The sequence below is a fragment of the Engraulis encrasicolus genome, chromosome 19, assembly GCF_034702125.1.
Source record: "Engraulis encrasicolus isolate BLACKSEA-1 chromosome 19, IST_EnEncr_1.0, whole genome shotgun sequence".
Taxonomy (NCBI): Eukaryota; Metazoa; Chordata; class Actinopteri; order Clupeiformes; family Engraulidae; genus Engraulis; species Engraulis encrasicolus.
In genome coordinates, this window is record NC_085875.1 from 43,615,027 (window position 1) to 43,628,321 (window position 13,295).

General features: G+C 44.8%; 1 protein-coding gene across 6 annotated transcripts in view; it reads left to right on the top strand.

Annotated features, from left to right (window-relative positions):
- The window catches only part of ralgapa2 (Ral GTPase activating protein catalytic subunit alpha 2), a 179,631-nt gene extending 167,066 nt beyond the window's left edge, over positions 1-12,565 (top strand). For 5 of the 6 annotated variants that reach the window (XM_063184504.1, XM_063184505.1, XM_063184508.1 and 2 more), the window contains 2 exons: positions 1,615-1,739; positions 9,750-12,565. In XM_063184504.1, the coding sequence (XP_063040574.1) occupies positions 1,615-1,739; positions 9,750-9,961 (337 nt within the window). In that variant the 3' untranslated portion in view covers positions 9,962-12,565. Of the gene's footprint in view, positions 1-1,614; positions 1,740-4,528; positions 4,576-9,749 lie in introns of all 6 variants that reach the window. The other variant, XM_063184509.1, reaches the window with a different exon arrangement.
- Positions 12,566-13,295: the final 730 nt, after the last annotated feature.

Here is a 13,295-nt window from a genome sequence, read left to right on the forward strand (position 1 = left end):
CGTGGTGGCACAAATTTGTTGTGTTTTTAAGGTTCTTATATTGTGCAGCACAGCCATCAGAAAAAATATAGGATCTTCTTTGGACGTTCTGTCATTGATGAAGTGTCACTGAGGAACTGAATTAGGAGCTTCTGAAACAGATGTACAGCTATCATGAATGTTGCAGTCTGAAATAACAACAAAACAGATTTTTCAACTGATCTTGGTAGTAGCATACAAATGGATGGATTGTGGCCTGCACTGGTTGCTCCAGTGAAATGATTGAATAGCATCTTGAATTACAAAACTATAGTTTTAAAAACGTTCCTGGTTCAAGGGAGTCAGTCAAGGATAATGTCAAGAACATCCATTGCCAGTTTGCCACAACAGAGATGTACCATCATGAAGCTGAGAACCTGTTGAATCTGCAAGAACTATTCCAGGTACTCAAAAACTACACAGCTTCTGCCCATTGTCAATGGACACAGTGGAAGTTAGGCCATTTTCAGCATTCAGAGAAGGCAGAGTTGAAAGAGTGAGCTCAGTAAAGGAATGTGTTACATTTTCAAGCATCAAAGGGTATGTTGTAGCTGTATATGATGGCAACTGGTGGCTAGCATGTGCTGAGGAATGTATGCCGAGCACTGGAGAGGTGAAACTGAACTTCCTGCATCCTCATGGGCCATCTCCATCCTTCACTTTTCCCTTCAGACCAGATAGACTTGTCATGGATCATCAATATGTGCTTCTGGTAGTGGAACCTGTAACTGCAACGGGACATACGTACTTATACATTATCTACAAAAGACACAGCTGCTGCTTCAAATGCACTGGTAGAGTACAAAATGAGAGTGTAGCCATTGATTATCTCTTTAAAGTACGGTAAAGGGAAGATGGCACAGGTACACAGAGAAGGAATGTTCAAACATTCACATATCATCATTTGGTGTGTATAAATGGACATCTGCCTTAGTTTCTGAAACCTGGGACCATGGACACTGACCATTTTTGTTTTGTTTTTGTTTTGTCATGTGATGCTACTATGGTATTACCATATTATTAGTAAGTGGTCTGTATGACGCCATATATGTGAGTCAAATTCTCTCTGAAATGAATAACAAACCGAACACCAGCATTTTAGGTGCTGCTCATGACATTGCCGGCTACGTTTGGACAAGGAACTGGCCATTTTAAAATATAAGTTTTTTAGATATTCAATTTTTAATTTTTTAATTTATCATAATTCATATTCTGAGACTAGTTGTATTCCAAGGTGATTGTGTAATATGTAGAGCCAGAAAAGAGCTTTCAAACAACACCACCGGCATCTTTTTGTGACTAACACTGACTGATATATTCAAGGCTGAATGTATAGTGTCCTACCCTCACATGTGAACCTTTCCTAGTCTGTTTCTCCCTTAATATTAGTGTCAGATTCAAACCAATGCAGTTCTGGGGTGCTACCTTGCTACTGAAAAGGCACACCAAGTATGATCGAAATCCGGGTTGGTCGGGTCCCAAAGTGTCTGATTTCACGTGAAATGACCCAATTATGTTATAATGTCGGAAATGTGATTGCACACACACACTGCATCCATATTCCCTGCATTGATTCCTTAACTCTGAGTGTGTCAGCTATGAGGAGAGGGCACTCTACCTGGAGGCCATCATCCAGAACCATCGGGAGGTCATGACCTTTGAGGACTTTGCCGCACAGGTGTTCTCACCGTCGCCGACCTACTATACCATGAGTACCACAGGTAAGTGTGTGTCTCGAAACCCCCCCTCTTTAGCTTTACAGTTCCCCATCCACACACCCCAAGCCCCCCATGCCCCCTCCCCACCAGTGATGAGCAGCATGGATTTTGAACCTACAATCCAGGTCCACAGATTTAAAACAACCAAATGTGTCTTTTTCACATGACATCAAGCCCTATGATTCTATACATTATTTGGTATAAGTAGCATCCAGTGGCATAGACCAAAATGTTACACCCTACTGTTTTCAGTGGATATTCGTAGTCTTTTATGCCTACTTCGCTTCAAAATGGAACTTGTTTGATGCCATAGCGAAAAAAGACTATTTGGACAGATACAAGTGGTTAATTTGGAATATGTAGCGATGGACCGTAGCTTTTGAATCCAGCTTGCCCATCCCTGCGCCCCGCTCCCCTATTTTTCCTCTCCCCTGTATCTCCTGATTCACCCTGATTTGCCAAAGGGCAGATTTTCCGATAATTTGCCGTGTTCCCTGTGAGCAGATCGTGCACATCTTTTTGCCTTCCAGGTTTACTGTGTTTATTTGTGAGGAAGGCAGTTAAATAGAATTGCAGGAGGTTCCTGGGCCCATTTACATAATGATGTCTTTCATGTTTTCTATTGATGTAAAAAATTGTGAAAAATGAAAATGCTGTGACTCCTCATGAACCTTACAGGCTGGCATGCAAAAGCTCACTTAAGGACACACACACACACATACACACACATACACTCTCTCAGGTCAACCAGCAGAGACTGAAGAAAGCACATGCACGTGCACCAGAAGTAACCAATCTAGTTAAATTTGTTGGGGGTGTGCATGTGTGTGTGACAGAGGGTTATTAATGCCCTGAAATTATATATATTATATAACATAAATAATATATTTTGTTTACGTGCTCAGATATCATGTTCAAATCGAATGACGTATGAAATGTATTACATTTGTATTACATGCATTTGATATGGCTATATGGTGTGAGTGTGGCATTCTATGAAAGAAAAAACAATTTATAGTCTGCCCTGATGCAATTCCCTAATGCGTAACCCATGATGCTAGTATGCAGACGTTGGCCTGGAATGTTGTGGAGCGTGGAGTATCCCTGGGCGCGCTTGGACTGTAGTAAGCTCTCTGCCTGCTTCCTCAGTTAGGCATGAAACCCCCCCAAACACCCACCCACACTGTCAAAATCAATAGTTTCCCCAATAAGCCTTCAGTTTCCTACTGTGGGGGGAACCCCGAAAAGTTCTCACAGGAACCTAAAAGTTCTGTGATTAACCTCTGGTTCTGTGCTGACCATTTGGTTGTTGGAAGAATCCAGAGGTTTTCTTGAGGGTTCATCAGAGACCCCAACAACCCACGTTCTTCGAAGAACCTAGGGAGTTATTCCATTAACATTTAGGTTCCTCAAAGAACTTTTCCCCCTACAGTGACAAACTGAAGGTTCTTGGAGGAACTTGATTTTTACAGTGCACTCACCCAAGCACCCACTGACTACCCCTCTGCAGCCCCTGAGCCCCAGTCACCCCCCCACGCCCCGCCTCTTGTCTCCTACCCAGTGGCCTCTTCACGATGGTCTGTTGGGTTTCAACCTGCATGCACTGTGAAATCATGTTAATCTAGTTGCTGTTATGTGTATTTTTGCTGGGTTTTTTGTTTTGTTTTCATTTATTACTTACTTTTTTTCTGGTTGTTTGTAGTCTAATTTAGCAACAAAAGTGATGTTCTCCTTCCTCCATATTTATGTGCACAGTACTTGTTCTAGTAACATCAGTACTGTGGTGTCTTACAGAGTCACACAGAGATAAGATGGCGACTGAAGTCTTATTTTTGAGAGTTTGTGCGATCCCAAGTGTTATATACATACAACATCTCCAGTCTCAGTCAACACACAATGTGCATCCTTTCACATAACCCCACCCTTTTTACTTTGACATATCATGGGCTGCTGAATCCAAAAGTTCACCTTTTCACTGTATCACGAACGGCATAGGGAAGAGGACAACATATCTCATCTTACGCCCGCTTGCATTTAACAATATGGGGAATGGGTGAACGTTATGGATGGATACATACAAGGTCATAACATTGTGGTGGTGGCCATTTTGGGGTTACTCAAATTTTCACATCTCTCTCTCACAATGTCCATCCCAAACAGCGGTACAGCAGTATTGTACAAATTCCTATACCATGACTGCCAGTGTATTGCATACAGTATTACCTGTATTGTCACAAGAGAAACATTCAAAAGTGGAGATTGTGAGAGATGACGCAGATGCATACTGTACATTTTCTTTATAAAGGGGACCGCAGACTCCAACCAAAGGGACTGTTTTCACTTCCACACTGTGTGTGTGTGTGTGAGTGTGTGTGCGTGTGTGTGTGTGTGTGCGTGTGTGTGTCCGTGTGTCCTGTTGATGTTTCTTGTTGTTCTGTGTCCTAGTTTACATCCACAGCAATAACCCTCCTAACTGGCCGCTGCGTTTGCCAGGCTCCTTTTGTTGAATTGGTGGTGTTCTTCCCTCCTCGTTCTTGTTGTGACGTTACCTAACCATGTTGACCCACCTCCACTCCACCCCCCTCCACTCCCACTATACACCTCCACCCATCCTTTCTTCCCTTGTTCAACCTCTCACCATCTCTCTCTCTATATCTTTTTTGCCCTCCCCTCACCTCACCCCAGTCAACACCCCACAATCCCAGTCCTCGTTCCTCACCCCAGTTTCTGTGCTGTGACTTTGTGCCGTGTGTTTTACGTGACGCTTTTATTGTCTTCTCTCCTCTTTTTAGATTAAAAAAACAATATGTTAAAGGTCTCATAAAGGTATTTGATGAAGGTAAGATTAACTTCTTAACCAACCCAACCCAAACCCACCCCAGCCTCCCTCCCTGCACCCTCCTCTTTGCCCAATGCAACTGAAAGCTTGCGTGCTGCCAAATAAATAAATACATAAATAAACAGGCTTTTCTATACCTCCCTGCCTGGTCCTCTGCCAAAGGCCTTCCTTCCACTTCCCTTCTGTCCACTAACCAGCTTTCATTTTAACCAACACTTGAAGCTTGTGGAGGAGCTCAGAGACCCGTGTGTGTGTGTGTGCGTGTGCGTGTGCGAGTGCGTGTTTGTGTGTGTGTGTGTGTGTGTGTGTGTGTGTGTGTGTGTGTGTGTGTGTGTGTGTGTGTGTGTGTGTGTGTGTGTGTGTGTGTGTGTGTGTGTGTGTGTGTGTGTGTGTGTGTGTGTGTGTGTGTGTGTGTGTGTGTGTGTGCGTGCGTGCGTGCGTGCGTGCGTGCGTGCGTGCGTGCGTGCGTGCGTGCGTGCGTGCGTGCGTGCGTGCGTGCGTGCGTGCGTGCGTGCGTGCGTGCGTGCGTGCGTGCGTGCGTGCGTGCGCGTGCGTGTGTGTGTGTGTGTGTTTTGTGTGTGCGTGCGTGACTGGATGAGTGGAGGTGTGGGTGAGTGTGTGTGAGTGGATGTGTGGGTGAGTGAGTGAGTGAGTGGGTGTGTGGGTGAGTGTGTATGTGAGAGAGAGAGAGAGAGAAGAGAGCGATCTGTGTCATTGTCTGATGTGGGCTGGTCATGGTGTGTTGTAATGTGATGTGGTGTGCCTGTGCTGAGGCGCCAGCATGATGGAGTCCTCTGGTGCACTCTGAGAGGAGAGGAGTTCTCCCCCCTCCTCTCTCTCTCTCTCTCCCTCTCACTGGTTGCATGTGTTTTGCTTTCTTTTTTACCCCATGGCTTTCTTTTACCCCTCCCCCCTTCCCCCACTCTTTCTCCGTCTGTCTCTCTCTTTCTTGCTCTCTCTTCCTTCTCTTTCTCTCTGTACCCCCCCCTCCCTCTCCCCTCCCTCTCCCCTCTCTGAGCCTGTGTATGTGGGGTGCCTGCCACTAACACTGGGCCCTGATGGAGAATGGCTGCGCTTAGTCTGAATTGCTGCAGGGCTCCGATGGGAAGCAAAATCCTCTTTGCTTGATTTCTCTTGTTTGTGTATTTGTTTGTTGGTGTGTTTTTTTATGTTCTTGCAATCTGATTCGCGAATATACCCGTGCACACACAAGCAATCAAATACATGCACACCAGGTGAGAACGTTTTTTGGATCAGCTGTCAAGTCTTTTTTTAGGGGCCTTTGTGGCTTCATTCATAGGCAAGTGGAGATTATAACAGGAAGTGAGTGGGAGGAGAGAGATATGGGGTAGGCAGTTGGGAAATAACCCAGGACCAACTCGAACCCAGGTCCCCATCGGCATGCAAGCCCAACTGTAGGGGGGCTTAGCGTGCCGTGCCACAACGCCCCCCTCAACTATCAAGTCATGAAATATGTCAAATGTGTCAAATTGTGTTATCTATAGAACACGCAAACACGTACGATGAATACATCTACATTCCATCCTGCTCCTGACAGAACCTACACATATTAAAAAATAAATTTTAAAAATAGGCCCTTGTCAGTGTCAGGCTTAATATTGGCTGTTGTTGAAATGTTTTCGGCAAAGTCCTTTGTTTTAAACATAGGCCTTGAAATCTTACAATTATCTTATAATAATAATCCTTCCCTCTCTGTGTTATTATATACAGTATATATAACATTAAGGAGTCAACAACAAAGTTACCCCATTTCTGCCTGTTTACAAAATAGAAGTCTGCTGGTTTAGGGGCCCAGGACAGGAACCATAATGGATCATAAAAAACTGTATGGTGAAAGTGTTTGAAATATAAAGTGATGTGGACATAATGCCACAGTCCTCCTGCACTCTTTTCCTGGCCTGTTTTGTCTTCACTCTGACCCTGTCAGTTTCTCTTCCATCTCATTGGCTGAATTCAAAATGTTCATTTATGAACACATTGTGCACTGTGTGGGCACTAAGGGGATGTAGCTCTCCCCCTATGTAGGCTGGGCCCTGTATAGTAAACAATAGCCCAGATTTTTATGTTTCTGATCTGCAAATCTAAGCTAACTTGCAAGCCTGTTAACTCAGAAATAAAGGTTAAAATGCTTAACGTTGTTCTACATTTCGTAAGTTGTATTGAAAGCCCTAACAACTAAAATGTTACCTTCGAGGTTGTTGATGTACAGTATAAATAAATTGCCGAATAAATACGTAGTTTGAAGTGAAATCCAGCTGACCAGACTTTAGTTGTAAAGCAAGTATAACACCACTCAATGCGATGTTGTCACTCACAACTAGCTTATTTCTTAACTATAAATAAAGCTTGAAATGACTCACCACTTCACTAAAACTCAAAATAATTCACGTTTCCATATGTGCTAGCGAGACCTCTTGTCAAATTATACACAGCTGCTATGTTGACAGCTAGCATAATACTACATGACGAGCTAGTTTTGTGATAATGTAAAGAACACATTTCAATTCAAAACGAGGCATTTTGTAAAGTTGTGTCGTTCCAGGTCAAATTAATCTGAGCCATTATCTCTCTATAAGCTGTTACTTTCATGACCGCCACACCAGGCCACGTTTTCAAGGATGAGCATTTTGTTTTCTTTCGATTTCCCTAGCTTCCAAAACATAGCAGTCTTCACTGGTGACATCATCACTCATGTACGTAAATAATAAGGTGAATGTAATAGCTACAAGAACACTGAAGTTTTTGATTGAGGCGCTTACTAATTAATTAAGCAATAGTTTGAATGAAATAACAACATTGTTAATAGACAACTTGTAATATTACACAATATGGCTTTATTAAGGAATGTGCCCCAATAAGGTTTCAAGTGGCAGACTACTTCCAAAATATCCAGAATCATTCAGCACCCTCTAGCCTAACTGTAAAAACTGCAGTCCCAACATGTAGAATTAGTGATGGTGCTTTAATGAATCAAAATGGGATGAAGAAAGAGATTAAGTCAGAATTGTGTATGCGTACTCCCAGAAAATATACATCAAATCTGAACAAAATCTCGTATTACAGTCGGGGTATTGTAGGGGGCTCCTACTTTGCCCTGCACATACAGTACATACCATATGTTGTCCAACCAACGCTACAACTGCAACTCCTGTATTGTGTGATGTGGTGTCCTGTCCAGTCCCCTGAAGCATAACTAGCTGGCTGGCTGGCCGGCTGGCTGGCTGTGCCACAGTGGTGTCCCCACCCCAGTTGGAGGTGATGGTGTTGCTTGTGTGGACATGGGCCCACTGGCCGCCTCCACAGCTGTGACATTTCTTCACTCCAGACGCGCCCCCAACACACACACACACACACACACACACACACACACACACACCTATTTGAATGTGCTAGAACCCCATACACTCCCCACCAACCCACCATCATCACTATCGCCACCATCCCTCAAAATGTAATGAAACGCCAACAGTTGAGGTTGAGGAGAGATGTCAGTGGCGAGGCAGACAGCAGACCCCACTGGACTAGACGGGCTTTCCCACACCTTCCTGGGGTGCTGTTTTCTTTTTTACTCACCAAGAGATGGAGGAAGAGAAGTGAGCTGGCGTGCCCCAGAACAGAGCAGAGGGGGCAGGCAGTCAGTGGGTGAAGACAGCAGATCACCTCCTAACACACACACACACACACACACACACACACACACACACACACACACACACACACACACACACACACACACACACACACACACACACACACACACACACACACACACACACACACACACACACACACCTCTCTCTCTCTCTCCATCTGCTCCCCCTTTGAGCCCAGGAAACACGAGCCGGGAGAGTGAGAGGGAAAGGGAGGGTGGAAAGATAGAAAAAAAGAGAAGCCGGTTGAAATGAAAGACAGCGGAAAGAAAATAGGCAAGCAGATGCTTCTCAGGACACAGGGCAACTTGTTTAATTCCACGGCAGCAGCAGTTAAAGAAGAAGAGGAGGAGGAGAGAAAGAAAGAAAGAAAGAATGAAAGAAAAAAAGGAGTGAGGGGAGGAAGGTGGTAAAGGTGGTTGGGTGGAAAGAGGAGAAGTAATTTTGCGGTGTGCACCCCTCTGCTGCCTGGCTGTCTGGCCCGCCTCTGAACGCATCATCATCAGCTGATTGAGAGTGTAGTGCCTCCTGTATATGGTCTCTGTGGCTGTACTATGAAGCTGCCATAGTGTGCACTTTGCTTCATCTACTAAGCCAAGAAGAATAAGGGCTGATAATAAACTCCAATCCAGGCCTGCAAAATTGTTATAGTTCTGATCTTAATTTTTTAAGCATTCACTTAAATCATACAATTACTATAAATCTATATAAATCAACATTCTGTTGACTGTACCCTACCTGATATGGGTCAGCTTATGTCTGTGATTTTTTTGTATTGATTCAACTGGCCAAGACTGACAATTCGAAATATAATGTCAATATGAAGGCTGTCAGAGCAATCTTGCAGACAGAGCTTGGTTTGGCAAAGATTCTATAGAAGGGAACTGAGTTGGGATCAGTAGGCATTTATCACATGCCTACCTGCATACAACAGTGGTCCAACCCGTTAGACTCCTGATCGCAATACCATTTATGTAAAGGCTTTACAAATAATCATTCATATTTTAGTTGATTTTATTGATTGGTTTTAGTAAAGAAACGCCTGAAAATTGGCTGATTTACCAGATGGACTTGACTGTGGATATTTATGCAGCATCACATGCAATGTGTGCAGGCTTAGTCTACTGCCTTACTGTTCATCCCCCTTTTTTTAGTTAAGACAGTAATACCTCATACTCAGGTGGTCAGTGGAGCAATGCTTACAGCTCCTGCTGTGTTGTGCTGGGATGTGTGGCTTGTGTGTTTGGGACTGGAAGGCATACTGAGACGGTGTGATGGCACGGCAGGCGTGGGCATGTTGCTTGAAACCTCCCAGCACCACCACCACCAATATCAATACCACTACGGAGCTTTTGCCTCTTTTGCCTGTACTCGTGTCCCATCAGCTCCTTATTCTCCTCTCTCTCTCTCTCTCTCTTTCTCTCTCTCTCTCTCTCTCTCTCTCTCTCTCTCTCTCTCTCTCTCTCTCTCTCTCTCTCTCTCTCTCTCTCTCTCTCTCCTCAGGATCCCTAAGTGGCAGCACCAGCACTGAGCTGCCCATCACCACTGCCGTGCCCAGCGCCTCCTCCTGCGCCTCCTCCTCCTCCGGCGCCACCACAGCAGCCGGAGGAGACTCCGTCGACCAGGTGTCCCCCACCATGCCCCGCGCCACCAAGAACAGGGTGTCCGGCAAGCTGCGCCGCTCCGCCAGCGCCATCAGCAAGTCCTCCAACTGAGCCCCCATCTCCTCTCCTCTCCTCTCTTCCGCCCTCAAACACGCTCACACACGTGTGCGTGTGCGTGTGCGTGTGTGTGTGTGTGTGTGTGTGTGTGTGTGTGTGTGTGTGTGTGTGTGTGTGTGTGTGTGTGTGTGTGTGTGTGTGTGTGTGTGTGTGTGAGACAAAGAGAGACAGAACAGATATGCACGCAGTCTTTCTTTCTCTCTCTCCTCCAACTGAGCCCCCCTCCCTCCTCTGCCCCTTTACCACACACTCAAACCAATACACACACTTATTCACACACGTGAGTGAGAAAACACTCGCACACACACTCTCTCTTGCGCTCTCTCTCTGTCCCAAACTCACCCAATGCCTCCATGATGCCTCTGTGTCTCTCCTGCCAACACCCACCTCAACTCATCCACCCTCAAGGCTGCAATGTTCCATTTTAAATGTGTGAAATTATTCTAATGTGTTTGTCTGTCTCTGGCATTTTGTTTGATTGTTTTTGTTTATGAAAAAGAAGAAAATGCTCTTTGTCCTACACTGGTCATAAATAACTGGAGAAAAGGATGGATTCGTGGATGAATTCCTGTTGTAAAAGGACTTCCTTGGTTCATTGTGTAGTAGATGAAGTCTTTGCTACTGTCACATATGTGAGTTGGTTTTAGAGAATCACATTAAAATCACTATGTTTGATGACAAATGACAATTTCACAAACTACTCAAATAAGGAAGAAACAAAATTGGGAAAATTATGGACAACTCTGGCGGTACCGTTCTGTACGTGCTTGAGTAAGCATACCAAGAGCTGAATCAGTTTTATGTATGTCTTCAACTATGTCCCAGTTAATTTATATGGGTGATCTTATATTGTGTTGTAATGTCATGGGATTGTGTGTGAATGGTCATGATTGATTGCTGAGTGATTGTGTTGCGTAAAATGTGTAATGATCTGATCCTTTTGAAGTTTTCCTGTGCATCGTTGAAGGTTGCAACAGATAGAGGGGGAAATCACTAATTAACTGAAGTGAATCGTGTTTCAGTTTCAGCTATCATGTATGATTTTTTAGCTTAGTTACATAAATTCTTGTGGCTATTTTCATGTTTTTTGCTGCCAATTTCATGCTTTTTTTTCCTACGAGGAAAGAAACGAAATCGACTGTGCAAATACCAGTAGTTCTTTCTTGTGGGGTTACGAAGGAAATGTTCGTCTTGAAATCTTGTACATTGAAAAAAGATATGTATTCTTGTCTTTCATCATGATTTTTGTGTGATTTTTCTGCTCGACATTCCAATGTGTCCAGTTGGGGTTTTTAAAACTCTCTGGACAGTAATGTAGGATATTCAAGATTGTTTTGTCTTCACACCCTTCTTGTCTTTTCTCTCTCAAATGTAAATTGCTTTAAAATTTTATCAGATTTTTTTTTGTTTTGTTTTGTGTTGTGTATATATACAGAGTAATATTTGCTGACATTTTTTGCCATTATATTTGACTAGATGTACATGAGCTGACTAGATGTGATAGCCACTGGATCCTCAGGTGATTCTTAACTCCATGCACTGGTGTGGGTGTGGGCGTGTGTGCATGTGTGCGTGCGTGTATGAATGTGCGTGTGTGCGTTTTGTGTGCGTATACAAGCGTGTCTTTCCATCTATGTTTGAATCTATGTGTGTTTGTTTTGGTGTGTTAGGCAGGGAGATGGGCCTTGCCAGAGTGCAATGTGTAATACCTGTCCACCTCCTCCCCAAGCTCCACCTCCACATCCCCCTCTCCAATGCCCTTCTGCACTCTTCATTCATGCAGCACTTGAGCAGAGACCATTTGATTTATCTCCTCTATTAGCTCCAATACACTTGACCAGCATAGCCACAGAGCCGGCCATGAAGCCCCGTCATAGTCCTCTCTCATCTTCGATTATGAGAGATGCAGAGAAACAAACGAACGGACAGAGAGGGAGGGAGAAAGACCAATAGACGGATAGTGATGGCACACACATGAAACAGAAAAGATAAAAACAGCTGCTGTTTCATTAACTACAAAAAAAGCTCAGCTCCGCTCTGCACCCACTTGTGTGTGATGTCTCTGCAGACATTTCAGGCGAGCAGATGGAGAGCCTTTTGGAATGACACCCACCCCCCTGCTCACTGCAACATCTCAACCCCCCAACTCTTATTTCATGAGTTGCTTGGCTTCGCTCTGATTTGATGCTGAATTGGAATGAAAGCACACCTGCTCCACGTCCCTGTGCCCACATCTCTCCTGATGCCCTCACCATGCCAACTAGATGGGAGTGGGGAAGGAGGAGTTGGAAGGGGAAGGGGAAGGGGGGGTGACGTTGGGGGTGAGGGTCGGAGGACATGCCAGTGCTGAGCTCTCAGTGTGCTCTTAGCAACCGGCATGCTGACGCTCGCTGCCACTGAAAACTCCCTCTAAGTCCGCCCAACGCTGCCCTTCTACCCTCACCTCCACCTCCTGTCTGTGCACACACACACACACACGTGCACTCACACATTCTCCCTTTCTCTGTCTGTCACTCACACACATAGTCAGCCACACTACCAACCCCCCTCCACCGCCTCTCTCTGTCTCTCTCTCTCTCTCTCTCTCTCTCTCTCTCTCTCTCTCTCTCTCTCTCACTCTCACTTTCACTCTCTCTCTCTCTCTCTCTCTCTCTCTCTCTCTCTCTCTCTCTCTCTCTCTCGCTCTCACACACACACACACACACACACACACACACACACACACACACACACACACACACACACACACACACACACACACACACACACACACCTATTCCCCTGGCTGCCCCAAGCCCAAGCTAGCCAGTCAGCAGGGAGGTTGTCATGGTGGCCAGGTGTTACACGCTCTGTGAGCTCCACCCGAGCTGCAACACCACACATGTTGCACTAATTTGCCTTACCTAATCATCTGTCCCTTTCTGTTGCTGGTTTTTTTCCCTTTATTGTCTTTGCCTTCTCTTGTCATGTTTCATGTTTTGCTGTGTTCATCTTTTTATTTTCATTTTTTCGTTCTTCTCCAAGCACTGATGAAATAACATAGGAGGCATTGCTTGCTACAAGTGTCAGATCTTGAAGGAATATTTCTCCTTGTTGCTGTTATTTGTTCGTTTGAGGAATGTATGCAAAAAAAGAAACCCCCTACAGGTCCGACATTTCACCCCAACCTCACTGCAGCATAAGCAGCCGCTCAGAAGACGACCCCCAAACACACACGCACATAAAGACTTCTCATTGCCGGCCAATGTCAGTGTGTCCCGCACAGAGAGCTGTCCATTCATGTGAACTTTTCTAGAAAAAAAAAGTCTTGACTGATTTGGAAATCCTG